We start from the raw sequence: 21,881 nt of genomic DNA, 5'->3' as shown, positions 1-21,881 counted from the left end.
TTTTGGTTACTTTGCCGGGGATTTTTCCTGGGCTTTTCCCCTGTCATGATGTCTGATCCAGTTTTTGTAGTCTTGCACCCAAGTGTTATTTTAGTATCATTAAGATACTATTATAGTTTTTATTATTAATAGCTTATTATTTTAGTAATATTTTCCATTTTCATTGTCATTTTAGTTCATGTTTTTGTAATTTTGTTGCGTGTTTTTGCAATTTTTAGTAGTTGTTTTTTTAATATATAGTTTTATATCATTTTTATATATATTTATATAGTTTTTATTCAGTTTTGTTTTATTTTTAGTTATTTTACAAAATATATATTCTCTCTCTCTTTCTCTCTCTAAATATATATTATTAATTTTAATTTATACTTTAAATGATAAATTAATTATATACAGTATATTTATGCGTATATGTGTAATATTATATAATATATATTTTATTGTCTATTTAGTTTTTATTTACTTTTAAGTTATCCTTTAGTTATTTACTATATATATATATACACATATATATAAATTACACACAGATATGTATATGTAGTTTATTTATAAATAAAGATTATTTATTTAATTATAAATTATACACAAATAAATTACATACATTTTTGTAAACTTAATTTCATATATAGTTTTAGTAGATTTGTTGTTTTTGTCATTATTATTAGTTTTTATTTTTTTAATATATATATATATATATATATATTAAACATAAATGTTTATTACAGTTTTAGTTATTTTAGCACATGAAGTTAAGCTAAATTAAAATGAGAAATGTTAAAATTAGGGCTGCAAAGATTAATCGCGATTAATCGTTTGCAAAATAAAAGTCTGTGTTTACGTAATATATATATGTGTGTTCTGTGTATAATAATTATGTATATATAAATACACACACATACAGGTATAAAGTTTAGAAATATATGCATGTATTATAAATATATATATTTATATATATTTTATATTACATATAAACCTAAATATTTTATATATAAATATAACATTTTTCTTAAATATATACATGAAAGTGTGTGTATTTATATATACATAATTATTATACACAGAACACATATATATTACGTAAACACAGACTTTTATTTTGCAAACGATTAATCACGATTAATCGTTGCATCCCTAGTTAAAATAAAATACGTTTTATAATTATTTTAGCTAACGAAAATGTGTTTTAATGTTTTTTTTATTTTAGTTATAACTTTAACACCCCTGACTCAAACACACTCATTTTCATTTTGTCCACTACCCTGCCCATTTAACCTCAAGTTGACTGTCCCAGGTCACGGTTTTGTTAGTCTAGGAGGATAGTGTGAATCATATCCATCTGGAAAGTCCTTTACTTCACAGATATCATGTAGTGCTCCATTAGGGACAGGATTTTCCATCCTGCCTGTTATTGTCCAGTCTGTGACGTTACATTGACAGGTGTTTCCTGTCTCATCAGTGTCCCGCGACCTCCTGACATCCTGCTGTATGTGTTTGTGACTGGGAACTGTGGAATTGAACTTGCGACCACTATGGGTCAGAAACCCCAACAGTCTCACTAACCAAACCAAAAACAACATGCTGACATTGTTTACTCCATCACAATATTTTGGTTTGATTCGGTCTATAAATCCAGAAACATGTGTCCTAAATGTTTAATGACTCTGTCAATGTGTGATTTGTTGCAGGACTCAGAGTCGTTGGACCACTGCATTCAGAGTACGCTCTCTGCACTGTACCCTCCGTTCAGCGCGAGCGCGGCGACCGTGCTGTGGCAGCTCTTCAGTGTGGTGGAGAGACAGTACCGCGGCGACGGCCTGCGCTGTTTCATTGACTTCCTGCTGCCCACCAAAAGAATCCTGCAGATAATAAAGCAGGAGGCCTGTGTGAGTACTGGGAGTTTCATAAGATGCATTTTAACAGAAGTAAAAGAAAACACTGGGTGAAAAACGTAATACCTGCTAACAGTGTTGGGGGTAACGCATTACAAGTAATCAGATTACTTTTTTCAAGTAACGAGTAAAGTAACATATTACTTTTATATTTACAACAAAATATCTGAGTTACTCTCCCACTCACTCACTGTATTGACGGAAAGCTCTCCTATCCCCATGTTGAGAGAAGTCACGCAGCGTTGTGTGTAGACATGATGGTTATTGTAGTTCTAGACTAAATGTGAACATGCATTTATTCATCTCACATTTACTCATCGCATAAAAACAGATCAGTATTCCTCAAAATAAATAAAAACTGTAAAATGCAAACTTATATATGCAATATTATACAAAACTGCAATAATGAAACATGCTAAATAATACAAGTATACTTTATGTATTTAATCTCACTTTATTAACCAATGTCTTTGTCAATTAGGTGTGAAAAGGCCTTTACATTTGCCAAAACTTTTTTTATTAAAAAAACAAACAAAAAAAAACAAGCAAACCCATCCCAGATAAGGAAAAGTAACTCAAAAGTAATGTAAAGCATTACTTTCCAGTAAAAAATAATACAGTTAGTTACTGTTTTTAGGGAGTAATGCAATATTGTAATGATTTACTTTTAGAAGTAAATTTCCCCTAACATTGCCTGTGCTGTTACATAATATTTTAAACATTTTTAATAAGAAACTTATTTATACAAAGCCACTTAGGGGAGGTTCACACAGTATTTGCTTTATTAATAAATATTTATAAATATAGATATTTACAATATAGATATTGTTTATATAGAGACTGGCATTCAAAAGTTTGGGATCAGTATGATTTTTTAATGTTTTTGAAAGAAGTCTCTTCTGCTCATTAAGGCTTAATTTATTTGATCAAAAAGACAGTAAAAACTGTAATATTGTGATATATTATTACAATTTAAAAGAACTGTTTTCTATATGAATATATTTTAAGCTGTAATTTATTCCTGTGATCAAAGCTGAATTTTCAGCATCATTACTCCAGTCTTCAGTGTCACATGACCCTTCAGAAATCATTATAATATGATGATTTGTTGCTCAAGAAACATTTATTCTTATTATCAATGTTGAAAACAGTTTTTGTTCAGGATTTTTTTGATGAATAGAAAGTTCAAAAGAACAGCATTTATCTGAAAAAGAAAGTTTTGTAACATTATGAATGTCTTTACTGTCACTTTTGATCAAATTAATGCACCCTTGCTGAATAAAAGTATTCATTTCTTTCCAAAAAATAAAACTTTTGAACGGTAGTGTACAGTATGTTACAAAAGATTTCTATTTCAAAAAATGCTGTTCTTTTGAACTTTCTATTCATCAAAGAATCCTGAAAAAAAATTGTACTGCAACTGTTTTCATATATATATATATATATATATATATATATATATATATATATATATATATATATATATATATATATTAGATTTTATTATTATTTGTTGTTTTTTCTTCGTTTTACTTATTGGGCCAGCATAGACATTTGTCATGCATCATGCAGTCTTTAAACTCGATATTTGTGCATTAACAGGCTAGTCATTCATTCCCTGATTATTTAACTGCTGACAGTCTCCTCTCCACTACAGATATTGTTGTTGAAATCAGTAGCGCTGCAGCTAAACATGTTCAATCCATTTAAATTCTCTCAGAGAGAAATCTTGCGAGAGTGGGAACATGAGAGGGAGGATGAATGCTTCAGGCTGAAAGAGGGTTCAGTACTGCTCTGAAAAACAGCCCAAACAGAGAGTGTTGTGAGCTCACTGGGGTGAACTTGGCAAAGAGGATCAGGCTGAAATGAAAGACTTGCTCAGGGAGGCTTTGTATTTCTGCAGGTTAGCGCTGTGTGAGCACATACCTGAAACCTTATGCTCCTGTATTAATTATTACTCTGAGTCGAGGGCTCTCAGCGGGCTCATTTAACTCGGCCATGATCTTTGAGAGAGTCACAGCGTGTTGAAGCTTACATGTTCCTGCTGCATCATCACTATCAGCATCAGCAATGTCAGGGAGTAACTAACAACTCTACTAAATTACCTGGTTTTCAGTAGCATTACAGTGGTAGCCCTTTTTTTAATCAGTAGAGATGTATCATGACAAATTCCTTTTTCCCGCAGTATTGCTTGTGCCGAAATCTCTCATAAAAAGGATTTTGAAGTTTGATTCATTGTAGTGAATTGGTTTGTTTGTTCACCAAAAAAATACAGATTTTACCATTTAAATAAACAAATAAATATTACATCATATTAATAAATACATAAATAAGCAAATTCACTGAATCAGTCCTTGAAAAGAATTTTATATTATATTTTTTTCTATTAAAATTCTGCTGTTCACTGTTTTCATTACATAAATGATTAATTATTAATTGTTATTTATATTTTTCATCAAAGTTTTAGTGATTTTTTTGTGTTTTTGTCATATTTAGTAGTTCTTTAAAAAATATGTATATATAGTTTTTATTCATTTTATTTCAGTTTTACTTTTAGTTATTTTGGTATAACAAGTTAACATTGATAGTTAAGTAACTAATATATATATATATATATATATATATATATATATATATATATATATATATATATATATATATATATATATATATATATATATATATTAGTTATATATATGTATATATTATATATATATATTATATATATATATGATAAATGTTGCCTTGTTAACTAGTTTTATACTTTTTATTTCAGTTTATTTAATTTATTTTATTTCAAGAGATGTGTTTTTAATAGTTTTACTTTTAGTTTTAATTCAAACTAAAAATAAAAAAATAATGGCGATAATATGCCAGATTGAGCTCTGATTGCTAAAATATGTGAGAAATTGAAGAAAAAATATAAGTACGCCACCTTCTATTTTATGTTCTATAATAGTCATAATTTTTCAGTTCTGTTGGGTGATGCAGAAATTACACTTTTCAGTATTTTCTAATTGCATTATGTTTTAGTTCAGTGCATTTTTGTACTAAAAGTTTTTGGGTCAGATCACCCAAAAATGAAAATTATCCTATGATTTACTCACCCTCAAGCCATCCTAAAGTAGGTGTATATGACTTTCTTCTTTCAAACGAACACAATCGGAGATGTATTAAAAAATATCCTGGCTTTTCCAAGCTTTATAATGGAAGTGAATAGTAGCCGAGATTTTGAAGCCCAAAAAAGCTCATCCATCCATCATAGAAGTAATCCATATGGCTCCAGGGTGTTAATAAAGGCCTTCTGAAGCAAAGCGATGCGTTTTTGTAAGAAAAATATCCATATTTATAACTTTATAAACTAGAATCACTGGCTTCTGTATGCAAGTCGATTCAAACTTTGACCTGACGCATGACGTATTGACGAACATAGAAACGCAGAGGATAGAGCAAAACAAAACACTAGTCACGAATTAGAAGTCTAAAATGAGAAATGTCGGAGGAGCTTGAGTCAAACAGCCCTAGCTGTTTGAATCGCGAGAGTGGTCTACTCTTACCTAAACTTACGCTACTCCTACATCCTACGTCATACGCTGGAACTCAATTCTCTCATGAATGCACGGACGAACGTTACCGGAAGCTAGTGATTATTGTCTATAAAGTTATAAATATGAATATTTTCTTTAAAAAAAAACACACATTGCTTTTCACATTGCTTCAGAAGGCCTTTATTAACCCACTGGAGCTGTATGGATTACTTTTATGATGGATGGATGGATGTGCTTTTTTGGGCTTCAAAATCTTGTTCCCCGTTCATCATCCCATTAAAAAGCTTGGAAGAGCCAGAATATTTTTTAATATAGTTCCCAATTGTGTTTCACTGAAAGAAGATATACATCATATACACCTAGGATGGCTTGAGAGAGAGCGGATAGTTTTCATTTTTGGGTCAACTAACCCTTGATTGCAAACTGCAAATAACTAAAAGTTATTGCTTATACATGCGAGGAAAGCACTATTAAATCTGATTAATTTGTCCTTTTTATTTTGCACAGCTGCGATTCAAAGGCCTGTTGCTGTACCACGAGGGATGGCCGCTCTGTTTACATGAGAAGGTGGTTCTGCAACTCGCACCGCTGCATAAAGTACGTCTGCGGCAGGGAGATTTCTACCTGCAGGTGGTTCCTTTAGGCCGCAAGGCTGCCAAACTGGTCATAAAATGCCTGTCAGGGAGCGGGCAAGCCATCGCAGAGATCCCTGTGGCCGAGAGCATGTACGGCAGCATTTTTACACCGGACTTCCTGCAGAATGTAACGAGTGAGCGCAACTTGCAGCCTCTCCAGAACTGCCTCCTCAGCACTGGTGCCGTGGTTTATCGCACACCCTGGAAAAACGTGGTGAATCCTTTGTTTGTGACCAGCACCGCCGACGCAATCATGCAGGCGCGGAGCGGTGGCACGACCCTGCGCGGTCAGCTCAGCACATGCAGCACACACGGATCCACGGGAACGCTCAGTTCACGAGACTCTCTGGGCGGCGAGTCCACCGTATCGGAGCCCGTTCTCAGTCGCAGCCTCACGGATATGGGCATCGGCTCCCTGCGCTCAGAGGATTCGCCCTCGCAAAAGAGTCCCAGCCCGGATCAAGGATTCATCCGAGGTAGAATCGGCCACAAAATGCTCTCATTCAGCACAGACCTTAGTAATCCCGGCCTTCGCAAGCGTCACCCTAGAGACTCGACAACCTTCGAGTCACGCCGGCTTTTCCGCAAGTCCTACATGGAGGCACTGCAGAACCCCATGAACATCGGCTCCAGCTCTGAATCCATTCTGGAGGAGGGAACGGAGTCGACTTCCGGCTCCGTTCCGAAGGAGCCCATCCCACGGAGGATCTGTGCCCGTGGATGGCTGGGAGGAGATGAACCTCGCAACGGTTCTCCCGCCATAAATCCATCCAAGAACGCTGAGCTCAGTCCGGAGGAGAGACGCTCCAAATCTCTTGAACGTACCAATAAGGCCTTGCAGGTTAAAGGCCACCGGGCGCGCTCATCCTCCGGCGGCTCTGGCAGCAGCCTTCCCAAGAAACTTATGAATGGTTATACATTCCGTTTCGGAAAACTGGACTTGGAGGCGGCCTTTCCTGGCATTGAGAAACGGAGCAACAAAGAGAACTCAGGTAAAAACTTATTGTCAACTCTTTTATACAAAACAATGTCTTAACTAGTGGTCAACCAATATATCACCAAAGCCTAAGTTATCGGATGATATTTGGCAATTTTTAATTATCTGCATAATTTGGGCCAACTTGTGAGCCAAACTGTTTCAGAAGCGGGACTTTTATTTTGACACCGCTGAGAACCCATCGCTGAACATTCGAAGCATTCAGTTTTTTAAATGTTTTTCTTGGTTATGCAAACATTATGGGAACATTACTTTTGAATATTCTCTGAACATTCGGAAAAAAAGTAGTACCATTTAAAAACATTAAATAATGTTTTTATGTTAACGTTTTGAGAACATTATTAAAGACCCACTGAAGTGCCTTGGAACGAGCAGCATTATTCAACGTGTTGACATAATTTCCACTGAAACAGGAAGAAAGGGCAGGACATATCGAGCAACTCCTCCCCTTTTTTTAAAATAGCCAATAGCGTTTAGTTTATATCACATCTCGGCCAGAGCTGTTGAACTTGGTAAAGCCTCAATTTCCTTCTAATCTCTAAATGTTTCTCCTCCTAATCTCCATATCGCTTTTGAAATACAGCATTCTGTGCAGAATTCAAATGGGTTCGATATGTTTTGTGATCTGAGCTGACTCGCACATATCATCCACTTTGTGCTATCGCGTCTCTGGACCGGAGCAGACTGTGTGCGCTGCGGCAGTTCACGTGACACTAACATGAAACCAGACTTCATTTGCCTCAATGGAAAGCATATTTACACTGACTTAATCTTTCCTATGCCCTATATAGTGCACTGCACCATGTAGAAAATAGTAAATGTATGAACAAGTGACCGATTTCAGCCGCAGCTTCAGCGTCTATTTATAATGTAGGGGGCGGGATGCTTTAGATTTTAGAGAGCATTTGATTGGACAGAAAATCTGATGAGAATTTGAAGTGCAGAGTGATGTCATCAAAATCATTGATCCATTTTGGTGGAAGTGAAAGACTGTAAGTTTTGAACACTTATATCTTCTAAATACGAATTTTGTTATTGTTTTTGAGCACACTAGCTTATACATAAGAGTAAGGCTAACATATTATTCATACTAAAAGCCAAAAAAACTTCCATTTTGATTTCATGGCGACTTTAAAGACCAATTACTGGAAGAGCGCTTGTGCTTCTTTCCAGTCAATACTGGACCCTTATTTCTTCAGTCTAGTGTACTCATACAGACAAGCTTGCCTTATCAAATCATGTCGCCTGAGGCCTTGAAAGCCAGCTCTGGTTCCAGACAGTTGTTCTGTTGTGCTCCGGTGTGTAATTATCACCTGCAGCAAAATGCGGGACCATCAACAAGCTCATCTGTGTGCAGATTATCGGAGGAGACAGCTTGTCATTCCTTCCACTTGATTTTATGGCTTGCGACTGGCTGCATGTGAGGACTGATAGCGCGTGTGTTTTGGAATGTTTCAGTGGCCCTGCCCTGTTATAGAGGCTGCTTGTCTTTGTGACGTGTTTGCTGTAATGTGCAGCCCTGTACCCTAAAGGCACGATACTACACTGAAAGCATTGCATGGTTTTATTTAGCTCTTCCTGCTATTGAGTGTTTGAAAGAAAGAGTGTTTTGCCCTCTATCTAGTGCTTCAGGCCAGGAGTGTGTTTGGGGTCTATCCGCAGGAAATTCCACACTGTTCGGCACTCTTATGATTTTGGGTTACTTCATGTCAAGGGGTTGCACCACGTCCTAAACGTGCACAACAAGATAAATGTATGAGCAAAACCCCTATATTTTTATATTAATCTGAGTTTTTGTCCTAACTCGCTGTGTCAAGTGCCATATATTCAGTCAAACCAAAATTTATTCAGACACCTTGAACATTTCATTCATTATTACAGTTTATTCACTATAGTTTAAAAAAATGGTAATAAAATATGACAAGACCTCAGAGTTAATCTGTGTCAGAAAAAAATAATCTTAATTATGTCAGATAACACTTAAGCAAAACATGGTCAGGTCAAAGTGTCTGAATAATTTTTGGCTCCAAAGTTTTATCAATTTTACTGGTAGTCCACTGTATGAAGAATTTTTGGGTATAATATGTTAGTTTACTTTATTTTGCTATCCTCACTTACATAAATGAACTATAGCGTCCTGCACCCACTAGTACAAATATATCAAAAATATCAAAAATGTCTGAATAATTTTTGGTTTGACTTTATATGTATATTTTATATAATAAAATACAAGTATTATATATATATATATATATATATATATATATATATATATACTTGTATTTTATTATATAAAATAATTATTATTATTATGTTTTTTTTTAATTTAATATAGATTTTTTAATATAATTGTATTTTAAAAAGTAATAATATAATATAATATAATTATATAATAATAATATAATAATAATAATAATAATTATATTATTATTTTCACTATTATTATTTATTTAAAATGTAATATAATTTATGATATTTAATGATGATTATGATAATTATTATTTGTTTATTATTATTAATATTATTATTTTTATTTAATTTATTAAATGTTATGTTTACTGTTTATGCATTATTTTATTTTAATAATGATAATAATAATTATTGTTTTTGTTATACTAATATTTTATTATATAAAAGGACAATAATAATTATATTATAGTTTATTAATATTGTTTTTTTATTTAATATGTATTTAATTTAATGTTATTTTTAAATAATAATAATAATGTATTTTATTTAAAGGCTCCTTTCATGACACCCAAGGTCACCTTACAAGAAAAAATAATACAAAAGTAAATAACAATAAACAAGACAACACCAAATATTAAAATACAAGCTCAAATAAACAAGAGGTCATAAAAAGGCCTGAATAAAAAGACGAGTCTTGAGATAATTATAAAAATGTATTAATAAGGTAATGATTTATGTATTATTATGATGATTATTTAATTTATCTTTTTATTTTAATTGACTAATAACTCTATGATTATTCAGCCTGATGAGTGAAATAATGATGTCTAACCATTATAAAAGCAGAAAGTAAGGACAGAAATATGACTTGTCACATCAAGCCTGGATAGGAAATGGCTTTAGAAGTGAATTCATTCTCTATGGCTCTCATTTTACTTTCCTTCTCTGTCTAACACACACGCACACACACACAGAGAGTGGTTTAGGTAAATTCCCATCTGGGAATCTGCAGAGTCCCTCTGTTCTCTGGCTTTCTTTCCCACACATGAAAATCAGAGCCATTGAGTCTCGGCAGGAAGCCACAGCGGATCCGATGACCACCTGAGGGAGGATCTCTGTGCCGCTTACCTGCTCGACTCCCAGCGCTGATGTTAAGCTCCCATCCAGATGGTTCGCTGCGTCATAATGGGAAGCATTGTGTCCCGTTGGGCTAGTGAAGATGCTGAAGAGAGGCTTAAAGAGTAAAGCCCATCTCTACGTAATATCTGTTCTGTTACAAAGCCCGAGCGAAGCAAGGGTCAGCTCAGACTTTGTTCAAAAAACAAATGCCATTGACTTTGAGGCTGGATCAGATTACGGGTGATGTGGTTTTGCTTGGCCTTTGTGATTCCATTAGGTCTCTTGCGATTATAGCCTGGTTCCCATGATACCACAGCGCTTGGTCTGCCTCTCAGAGACGCATGCAAAGTCAAGCAAATGTAGTTGGGCTGCTGGTTACTGCAGCTTTTTCAACAGTGTTGTTTAGCGACTAACTAAAAGCAATGACAATACTTAACTTGTTTTAGCTTTCCTGGTAAACAACCTATATATTCCAATTAGTAGCGGCATACAACTTTACAATCGAGCAAACTGAAAAAATGTGTCATATGTAGCATTGAAAATCCTGATTCATTCCAGTGAATCAATTCTTTCAGATGATTCATGTAAATGAACTGATTCAAGAAAGTCTATTTGCAGCATTTTATAGTGTAATTGAAAGAAACTCATATGTAGTATAATGGAAATCCTGATTAATTCCAGTGAATCAATTCATTCAGATGATTCATGTAAATGAACTGATTTTGAAAGAAACTCATATGCAGCATAATGGAAATCCTGGTTATTTCCAGTGAACCAATTTGTTCAGATGATTCATGTAAATGAACTGATTCAACAAAGTTTATTTGCTGCATTTTATAGTGTAACTGAAAAAAAAATTGTATGAAGCAAAATGGAAATCCTGATTAATTCCAGTGAATCAGTTCATTCAGATGATTCATGTAAATTAACTTATTCAAAAGAGTCTATTTGCAGCATTTTATAGTGTTACCGAAAGTAACTCTTATTGTAGCATAATGGAAATCCAGATTAATTCCAGTGAATCAATTCATTCAGATGATTCATGTAAATGAACTGATTTTGAAAGAAACTCATATGCAGCATAATGGAAATCCTGATTCATTTCAGTGAATCAATTCATTCAGATGATTCATGTAAATGAACTTATTTAAAAATGTCTATTTGCAGCATTTGAAATCCTGATTAATTACAGTAAATCATTTTGTTCAGATGATTCGTGTAAATGAACTGATTTTGAAAGAAACTCATATGCAGCATAATGAAAATCCTGGTTATTTCCAGTGAACCAATTTGTTCAGATGATTCATGTAAATGAACTGATTCAACAAAGTTTATTTGCTGCATTTTATGGTGTAACTGAAAAAAAAAAAATTGTATGAAGCAAAATGGAAATCCTGATTAATTCCAGTGAATCAATTCATTCAGATGATTCATGTAAATGAACTGATTTTGAAAGAAACTCATATGCAGCATAATGGAAATCCTGATTCATTTCAGTGAATCAATTCATTCAGATGATTCATGTAAATGAACTGATTTAAAAATGTCTATTTGCAGCATTTTGAAATCTTGGTTATTTCCAGTAAACCAATTCGTTCAGATGATTCATGTAAATGAACTGATTCAACAAAGTTTATTTGCTGCATTTTATAGTGTAACTGAAAAACAAAATTTGTATAAAGCAAAATGGAAATCCTGATTAATTCCAGTGAATCAATTCATTCAGGTGATTCATGTAAATTAACTGATTCAAAAGAGTCTATTTGCAGCATTTTATAGTGTTACTGAAAGAAACTCATATGTAGCATAATGGAAATCCTGATTAATTCCAGTGAATCAATTCATTCAGATGATTCATGTAAATGAACGGATTCAAAAGAGTCTATTTGCTGCATTTTATAGTGTAACTGAAAAAAAAAATTGTATAAAGCAAAATGGAAATCCTGATTAATTCCAGTGAATCAATTCATTCAGGTGATTCATGTAAATGAACTGATTTAAAAATGTCTATTTGCAGCATTTTGAAATCTTGGTTATTTCCAGTAAACCAATTCGTTCAGATGATTCATGTAAATGAACTGATTCAACAAAGTTTATTTGCTGCATTTTATAGTGTAACTGAAAAAAAAATTTGTATAAAGCAAAATGGAAATCCTGATTAATTCCAGTGAATCAATTCATTCAGGTGATTCATGTAAATTAACTGATTCAAAAGAGTCTATTTGCAGCATTTTATAGTGTTACTGAAAGAAACTCATATGTAGCATAATGGAAATCCTGATTAATTCCAGTGAATCAATTCATTCAGATGATTCATGTAAATGAACTGATTCAAAAGAGTCTATTTGCTGCATTTTATAGTGTAACTGAAAAAAAAAATTGTATAAAGCAAAATGGAAATCCTGATTAATTCCAGTGAATCAATTCATTCAGATGATTCATGTAAATGAACTGATTCAAAAGAGTCTATTTGCAGTATTTTATAGAGTTACTGAAAGTAACTCATATATATCATAATGGAAATCCTGATTAATTCCAGTGAATCAATTCATTCAGATGATTCATGTAAATTAACTGATTCAAAAGAGTCTATTTGCAGTATTTTATAGTGTTACTGAAAGTAACTCATATATAGCATAATGGAAATCCTGATTAATTCCAGTGAATCAATTCGTTCAGATGATTCATGTAAATGAACTGATTCAAAAGAGTCTATTTGCAGTATTTTATAGTGTTACTGAAAGTAACTCATATATAGCATAATGGAAATCCTGATTAATTCCAGTGAATCAGTTCATTAAGATGATTCATGTAAATGAACTGATTCACATTTTGCACAGAAATTGCTGGTAAATTTCACAAATAATTACAAAGATGATTCTTACATTGTTTAATATATCATCTGTATCTTCAGTGTTAGATACCTTTCCTTCAAAGTTGCTTCACCAACACTAGTTCTGCAGTGTTTGCCCGTGTTTTGTGCGAGAGGTTTCAGTGTCCGTTTCAAGCTTCCTCTGCTCGTTGAGGAAGTGCATCACAGAAAGGAGCAGGTCTCAGATTCACACAGGAAATGAAGTCATTGAAAAGACAATAGTGGAGGGGGTAACAGGAGTTTGAAGTTTAAAACTTCAAACAAAATGACTTGACATTGTTTATTTGTAAGTGTATGAGATATACATATATACTGAATATACTGAAATTACACAAACATTTTACACGATATGTACTTGAAATTCAATAAACATAATCTGACTGTCACTAGCCTTGTCCAATTAGATAAAAGATCTTCATATGAACTTTCCGGTAAAGGACAGGCTTATTTTTCTCAATCTATAGGAGTTTTAAAGGTGGCAGAGAAAGTACAGAAACTGTTTTCAGTATATATTTATTTATTTATTTGCTTATGTTGGACTAAAAACAACCCAAGTTGGGTTAAATAGGAACAAACCTAGCTTTTGGTTTGTTTTGACCCAGCGGTTGGGTTAAATGTTTGCCCAACATGCTGGGCAGTTTTATTTAACTCAACTATTGTTTAAAAATGACTATATGTCTGGCTTAAAATGAACACAAAATAGGTTGGAAATTAAAAATCAGACACATAATTACTAGAGGCAACAATAATAATCAAAAGGTGCACATTTAAGTAAGTCAAACATTTAAACCACCCGCTGGGTTAAAACAACCCAATCGCTGAGTTCAACCCAACTTGGGTTATTTTTAACACAGCATTTGATTAGAGTGTAGTTAGTTTATTTATTACATTTTTTTAGTTAATTTATGTTTATTAATTAATTAATGTATTATTTATGAAAAATGCATTATATAATGATCTTTCTTTTATGGGTTGATATTCAGAAGTGCTTCCTCTTTGCCATAAAATGTTATATCAACATATAAATATTATATTAATTCTCACAGTGTATTAAGGGTGTTTAGTTACTCTAAACTTCATTTGGCCCCTTTTAATTTTTTTATTTGGATAGTTTAACCCTTGAAAGAAGGAAGTTAATATGTAGCGTTTCTTCGAGTTGTTGTTATATTTGTCTGTGGTATGTCTTCAGCCGCAGCCCTTTCCTCTCAGGATGAGGAAAATGAGCAGTGTTGTGTTGTATTGTTTGGGTTGCTGGGGTTGGAAGAAACAGCCTGATGGTTTGGATTCTAGAGAAAGTTCACAAACATCTGCTTCAGCTGGGAATGTCAGCCGCAGCATTCCTCAAACCAGAGCCTGAGGGCTGAAAAACTGAGCTGTGTGTGTGTGTGTGTGTGTGTGTTACAGTAATCAGACGTGTGTGTTTGTGTCTGCCTCACACACCTGGTCTCAATCGTGACTCAACATTGACTCACTATATAGTTTTTGTCACACGTCTTCCAACCTTCCAGACAGTCTATTCAGTATATGCACTATCATGACTCGGATGTTTAATTTTGCAGTCAAATGTGTCAAATTGTTTGCATCTCTGCCATATAAATGTTCTTTGATTTGTTTTAAGCTCGTCAAGTCTTATAAATACTTTTTAAGATTTTGTGCTTTTGAACTATACCGTTTAAAAATAATATTTTTTTATTCAGCAAGGATGCATTAAATTCATCCTTGAAGAAATCCTGAAGAAAATGTATGACGTTTTCCACAAAAATATGAAGCAGCACAACTGTTCTCAACACTGAGAATAATCATAAATGTTTCTTGAGCAGCAAATCAGCATATTAGAATGATTTCTGAAGGATCATGTGACACTGAAGACTGGAGTAATGATGCTGAAAATTCAGCTTTGATCACAGGAATAAATTACATTTTAAAATATATGCACATAGAAAACAGTTATTTTAAATTGTAATAATATTTCACAATATTACTGTTTTTACTGTATTTTTGATCAATAAATTCAGCTTTGGTGAGCATAAGAGACTTTGAACAGTAGTTTATCTTGCTTTAGATTTGAGTGCTGTCACTCTGAATCATTCACATTTAAGGATCCATTTAACCAAAGCAATGTACATTGCATTGAAAATATACATTTTCTATGAGTTTGTGCATTCTCTGCAACTGTTTGACTTAGTTTTGAATCAATGCCTTTGAAATGATTCACATAAATGCATTGAACTGACCAACTATAACTCTGTTTTTGCTGCTAAAGTTTAAAAATAAAATCCCACTTTTCACAATGATGCTGATTAATTCTCACAGTGTATTAAGGGTGTTTAGTTACTCTAAACTTCATTTGGCCCCTTTTAATTTTTTTATTTGGATAGTTTAACCCTTGAAAGAAGGAAGTTAATATGTAGCGTTTATTCGAGTTGTTGTTATATTTGTCTGTGGTATGTCTTCAGCCGCAGCCCTTTCCTCTCAGGATGAGGAAAATGAGCAGTGTTGTGTTGTATTGTTTGGGTTGCTGGGGTTGGAAGAAACAGCCTGATGGTTTGGATTCTAGAGAAAGTTCACAAACATCTGCTTCAGCTGGGAATGTCAGCCGCAGCATTCCTCAAACCAGAGCCTGAGGGCTGAAAAACTGAGCTGTGTGTGTGTGTGTGTGTGTGTGTTACAGTAATCAGACGTGTGTGTTTGTGTCTGCCTCACACACCTGGTCTCAATCGTGACTCAACATTGACTCACTATATAGTTTTTGTCACACGTCTTCCAACCTTCCAGACAGTCTATTCAGTATATGCACTATCATGACTCGGATGTTTAATTTTGCAGTCAAATGTGTCAAATTGTTTGCATCTCTGCCATATAAATGTTCTTTGATTTGTTTTAAGCTCGTCAAGTCTTATAAATACTTTTTAAGATTTTGTGCTTTTGAACTATACCGTTTAAAAATAATATTTTTTTATTCAGCAAGGATGCATTAAATTCATCCTTGAAGAAATCCTGAAGAAAATGTATGACGTTTTCCACAAAAATATGAAGCAGCACAACTGTTCTCAACACTGAGAATAATCATAAATGTTTCTTGAGCAGCAAATCAGCATATTAGAATGATTTCTGAAGGATCATGTGACACTGAAGACTGGAGTAATGATGCTGAAAATTCAGCTTTGATCACAGGAATAAATTACATTTTAAAATATATGCACATAGAAAACAGTTATTTTAAATTGTAATAATATTTCACAATATTACTGTTTTTACTGTATTTTTGATCAATAAATTCAGCTTTGGTGAGCATAAGAGACTTTGAACAGTAGTTTATCTTGCTTTAGATTTGAGTGCTGTCACTCTGAATCATTCACATTTAAGGATCCATTTAACCAAAGCAATGTACATTGCATTGAAAATATACATTTTCTATGAGTTTGTGCATTCTCTGCAACTGTTTGACTTAGTTTTGAATCAATGCCTTTGAAATGATTCACATAAATGCATTGAACTGACCAACTATAACTCTGTTTTTGCTGCTAAAGTTTAAAAATAAAATCCCACTTTTCACAATGATGCTTAATTTTAATTCACAATCATCATATTTAATCAATATACAGTGTGTGTTCAGTATATCACAAAACCCTGGTGTTTGCGATAATGAGATGACATTCTCTGATATGTTCAGGTCTCTCTGATGATGGTCTGCGCTCAGGTCCCAGAAGGAACAGTAACAGCGGAGATGAGTGTGTTTCTCCCAAACCCTCCATCAGACCTGCGGTCTCTCCTGCCCCGTCCACGACGCCCCCTGCTGTCTGTTCCACACCACTGCCATCACTCATGACCCAGGTCAACCAGGAGCTCTTGACCTCTGGTGCGATAACGCTTCCTGGTACGTGACGGGGGTCTCGCCTATCAGCTGAAAGAGAGAAACAGATGCTTAGAATTTATATATATATATATATATATATATATATATATATATATATATATATATATATATATATATGTATATGCATTAAGTAAATTAATGCATTTTTAATGCATCGCAAAATAAACAGTAGGAATGCACGATTAATCAAAATCAGTGTTATTATAGTATCAATGATGTACTATTAAAGTTTCTGTTAGTATTTTGAATTTGATTTTTAGGTTTGAGTTTATTTAGTTTTAGTTATTTTAGTACTTTGTCTTAAACTAAATAAAAATGAGAAACGTTGGCTTGGCAACTAGCTGAAATAAAACAATTTTTAATGTATATTTTGTTTTAGTTTAGTTAATGTTTATTTTATTTCAATTAATGAATTTTTTTATGTTTTTGTTAACAATAATAACCCTGATTAAAATAAGAAAGAAATCAAAATATGTGTACAAAATCTATGGCTAATAAAAGCTAGATGGAAACTGAAAATTAAGAAATTAAGAAGAAATTAAGCTAATTTGACAATAAATACATTTTAGTATATTAGTAATGTAATTTTATTGTAAAATTATTATTGTTATTATTTCATTATTTTTCTTAAATACTAGTTTTATTTTACATTAGTAATATTTCTTATTTTATTTAATAATTATAGTCATAATTTGAAAAAAATAATTATTACTTTTTGTAACAAAGTTAAAGGCTCAGAGAAGAAGGAGGTGGGAACAGGCAAATGTTAAATGTAACTTTAAATTACAAAAACAAACCACAAAACAAAAGTAAGCGGCAGCCCCTCATGGACGACGGCCATCTATAAACATAATAAAAAGCAACGTTAAAGGTGCAGTATGTAATATTGACAGCTTGTGGTTGAAATGGGTACTGCAGTCCAAATTCAAAATATTGGAGAGGGTTGTTTCTCCCTCCCTTCCTCCTCAGACTCGATGCTAATGCTGGTTGCCAGATTGAGGACACGCAACAGGAACGAGCACAATGAACAATGGAAGGTGACAGGCATTACACTGCAAGTTGATGAACTGATTTATCCGCGTTTTAATATGCCTCTAGACAGAGCGTTTTAAATGGATGCCAAGGCATTTTAGGTCGGGTAGAATCTGTGATCTCTGACCTAGTTGTTTTGCAGGCTTCTGTGGCTACAGTACGCTGTGTTTTCCACCAACTGCCAACCCGGTGTATCGAAATACTATTGGGTAAATTGGCACCGGCCGGGATCACACAGACCAAAACAAAAACAGACATTCCGACAAGTAGAATAACTGGCTGTAACATTGTTTTTCGGAGAAACAAGAATGTGAACTTAGCCTGTTTCCTAATTATCTGCCAAATTGTTCTGGTATTTTGTGCTTTAGTACAGTCAGAAAAATTACATACAGCACCTTTAAGTCCCAGGCCTGATCATCACTCTTGCTTTTATCCTTCTGGAGCTCTTCTGCGAGACTCGAGACCAGTGTGTTGCACAGGTGTGACAATTACTTAATCGCATTAATTACCCACCCTCATGACGTTCCACACCCGCAAGATCTTCGTTCATCTTAGGAACACAAATTAAGATATTTTTGATAAAATCCAAAGCTCAGTGAGGCCTCTATTGCCAGCAAGATAATTAAAACTTTCAGATACCCAGAAAGCTACTAAAGACGTATTTAAAACAGTTCATGTGGTTCAACCTTAATGTTATAAAGCAATGAGAATACTTTTTGTGCCCCCCAAAAAACAAAATAATGACTTTTCAACAATATCTAGTGCTTCATGAAGCAGTGTTTTGAAATCGCCCATCACTAGATATTGTTGAAAAGTCGTTATTTTGTATTTTGGCACACAAAAAGTATTCTCGTCACTTTATAATATTAAGGTTGAACCACTATAGTCACATGAACTGTTTTAAATATGTCTTTAGTAGCTTTTTGGTGTTAATTATCTTGCTGTCAATGCAGGCCTCACTGAGCCATCGGGTTTTATCAAAAATAGCATAATTTGTGTTCTGATGACTAACGAAGGTCTTACGGGTGTGGAACGACATGAGGGTGAGTAATAAATGACATAATTTTCATTTTTGGGTGAACTAACCCTTTTACTCCACTGACATTGTTCCGTTCCCACAGCTCCTGTCCCCGCCCTGCTTCTTGCCACATTATTATTTTACATTTCAACCAAATTTTCGACCAAATTTTGCAACCCTACAAACAAACACAGCAAACCTGGAACGTTTTTCAATGCATTTTAAATTGCAAAAGTAAAATCCCAGTAGATTTCTCCCCCACATGGTGCAGCCCTAGTGAACAGTGCAGTTTGATTTCTCAGGTTACTCATCTGACCTCTGCTGCAGGTAACCAAGACCGCAGTGGGAGAGCAGTGCTGCAGGTGTGCACCAGGAGCCAGGTGTGGACAGACGCGTGTCGTACCACAAACGAGATCACCGGGCTGCTCTGCTACTACTGCAACAGACTGCGGTGAGAAAACTGGTGTCTCATTTCCTGTGTTTCCATCTCGAAATCTCAGCCCCATCTCTGTGGTGGAATGAGGGACACTGTTTACTGAATCAGTCTGCTGCGAGGCAGTTGTCACAGGCCTCAGGCTTTTATTTACAAGACAAACTTGTTGCGCTAAGTGTCTTGCATTTTTTTTTCTTTCAGGAGGGAGAAACGAGATCTGGGTTTGACGGTTCTCGTTGACGCTCGCAGACAGCAGGCCACTTCCACGCTGTTCTCGGCTCTGTCTCAGTTTCAGGTGAGACGAGGCGCTCTTCTAGTACAGATCAGCTGTAAATGACACGTCTCAAGCCCTCGTTATTTTAACCCCTGATTTTTAAAGCCTGACATATGAAATAATAGTCAGAAAAATAAAATATACTTTTTTGAAATGGAACAGTTAAATATTTTTTACAAATGTAAAAGCAATTTGCACGTGTTTTATGTTAAGTATAATATTTGATACATCAGTGTTTTATGGCTCATATTGTATAAAACAGTAAGAATATGAAGTAAAAAAACACCTCGGTTTTATTTAAAGGCCCAAGCTGGTGCAGATGCTGATTTTAATATGGCCAAAAAGAAAGATGAAATTCTGATAGCTTGTAATGTAAATCAATCAGATTTTTTATAACAATACAGCAGACTACTTACATAAAATGCATATAAATATCAGTCGTCACTCCATATCTCACAATAATGTCTTAAGATGATATTTAAATGCTTTTTATGTTTTATGATCAAAGCTCTGTAACTTTAAAACTTATAATGCAATGCAATATAATGACAATTGAGAGGTCAATAAATAAATATTCCTGATGCATTATAGTTGATACTCACATTTTAACAAGATTTTTCTAAAACATTTTGGATAATCAAGTGAATTTGCAAGTTGCAAGACATTATCACCCATTAATCTATTTGTGACATATTTGTGCACGCAAGCCAGAAACATAGCAAGTAGGCATGCAAACGGCAACAATATCAACCTCATTTTGGCACATTTTGGGATGTGTGAATGTCATAGCTCAAAGCATCTGTGTTCACATTTTAGCCACGTTTTCAGCATGCTAATTGTCGTACTCTGTATAGAGCCAATGCCTGTCAGCTTCTACCTGGTTCATGTCAAATATCTAAAGGAAAGCCTGTCCTCAGGGACTGAGATGAGGCCTGTATTAGCTTGTCTCTTAAACCCACTCTGAGAAAATGATCCATCCCAACATGCAGACAAATACAGGCAAGATATGAGAGAAGAGGGCCGAAAATGATGATCGTTGACTTAAATATATTCCTATTAGCACTATTACGTGCAATAAATCATCGAAACTGTTTAGTCTTTGTAATCATTTAGTGAGTTCATATCTCACAATTCTGACTTTATATCACGCAATTCTGACTTTATAACTCGCAATTGCAAGAATTATATGATATAAAGTCAGAATTGTGAGTTATAAAGTCAGAATTGGTTGATATAAAGTTAGAATTGGTTTATATAAAGTCAGAATTGCAAGATATAAAGTCAGAATTGTGAGTTATAAAGTTAGAATTGGTTTATATAAAGTCAGAATTGCAAGATATAAAGTCAGAATTGTGAGTTATAAAGTCAGAATTGGTTGATATAAAGTCAGAATTGGTTGATATAAAGTCAGAATTACGTGATATAAAGTCAGAATTGGTTGATATAAAGTCAGAATTACGTGATATAAAGTCAGAATTGTGAGATATAAAGTCAGAATTGGTATATATATAGTCAGAATTGCATGATATAAAGTCAGAATTGGTTGAAATGAAGTCAGAATTGTGAGATAAAGTCGGAATTGTGAGTTATAAAGTCAGAATTGGTTGATATAAAGTCAGAATTGGTTGATATAAAGTCAGAATTGCGTGATATAAAGTCAGAATTGGTTGATATGAAGTCAGAATTGGTTGATATAAAGTCAGAATTGCGAGATAAAGTCAGAATTGTGAGATAAAGTCAGAATTGTGAGTTATAAAGTCAGAATTGGTTGATATAAAGTCAGAATTGGTTGATATAAAGTCAGAATTGTGAGATAAAGTCAGAATTGCGAGATATAAAGTCAGAATTGTGAGATAAAGTCAGAATTGTGAGTTATAAAGTCAGAATTGGTTGATATAAAGTCAGAATTGCAAGACATAAAGTCAGAATTGTGAGATATAAAGTCAGAATTGGTTGATATAAAGTCAGAATTGCGAGATATAAAGTCAGAATTGCAT

The 21,881-nt window shown here is 33.8% G+C and overlaps 1 protein-coding gene across 3 annotated transcripts in view; it reads left to right on the top strand.

Annotated features, from left to right (window-relative positions):
- The window catches only part of zgc:158766 (uncharacterized protein LOC100009641 homolog), a 58,993-nt gene that overhangs the window by 7,878 nt on the left and 29,234 nt on the right, over positions 1–21,881 (top strand). For all 3 annotated transcript variants that reach the window (XM_048152159.1, XM_048152160.1, XM_048152161.1), the window contains exons 2-6: positions 1,686–1,883; positions 5,945–7,064; positions 16,924–17,127; positions 19,505–19,628; positions 19,812–19,905. In XM_048152159.1, coding sequence (XP_048008116.1) covers positions 1,686–1,883; positions 5,945–7,064; positions 16,924–17,127; positions 19,505–19,628; positions 19,812–19,905 — 1,740 coding nt within the window. The remainder of the gene's footprint in view (positions 1–1,685; positions 1,884–5,944; positions 7,065–16,923; positions 17,128–19,504; positions 19,629–19,811; positions 19,906–21,881) is intronic.

This window comes from Megalobrama amblycephala, linkage group LG13 (assembly GCF_018812025.1).
Source record: "Megalobrama amblycephala isolate DHTTF-2021 linkage group LG13, ASM1881202v1, whole genome shotgun sequence".
NCBI classification, from domain to species: domain Eukaryota; kingdom Metazoa; phylum Chordata; class Actinopteri; order Cypriniformes; family Xenocyprididae; genus Megalobrama; species Megalobrama amblycephala.
This window is presented reverse-complemented; position numbering and strand designations above follow the sequence as displayed.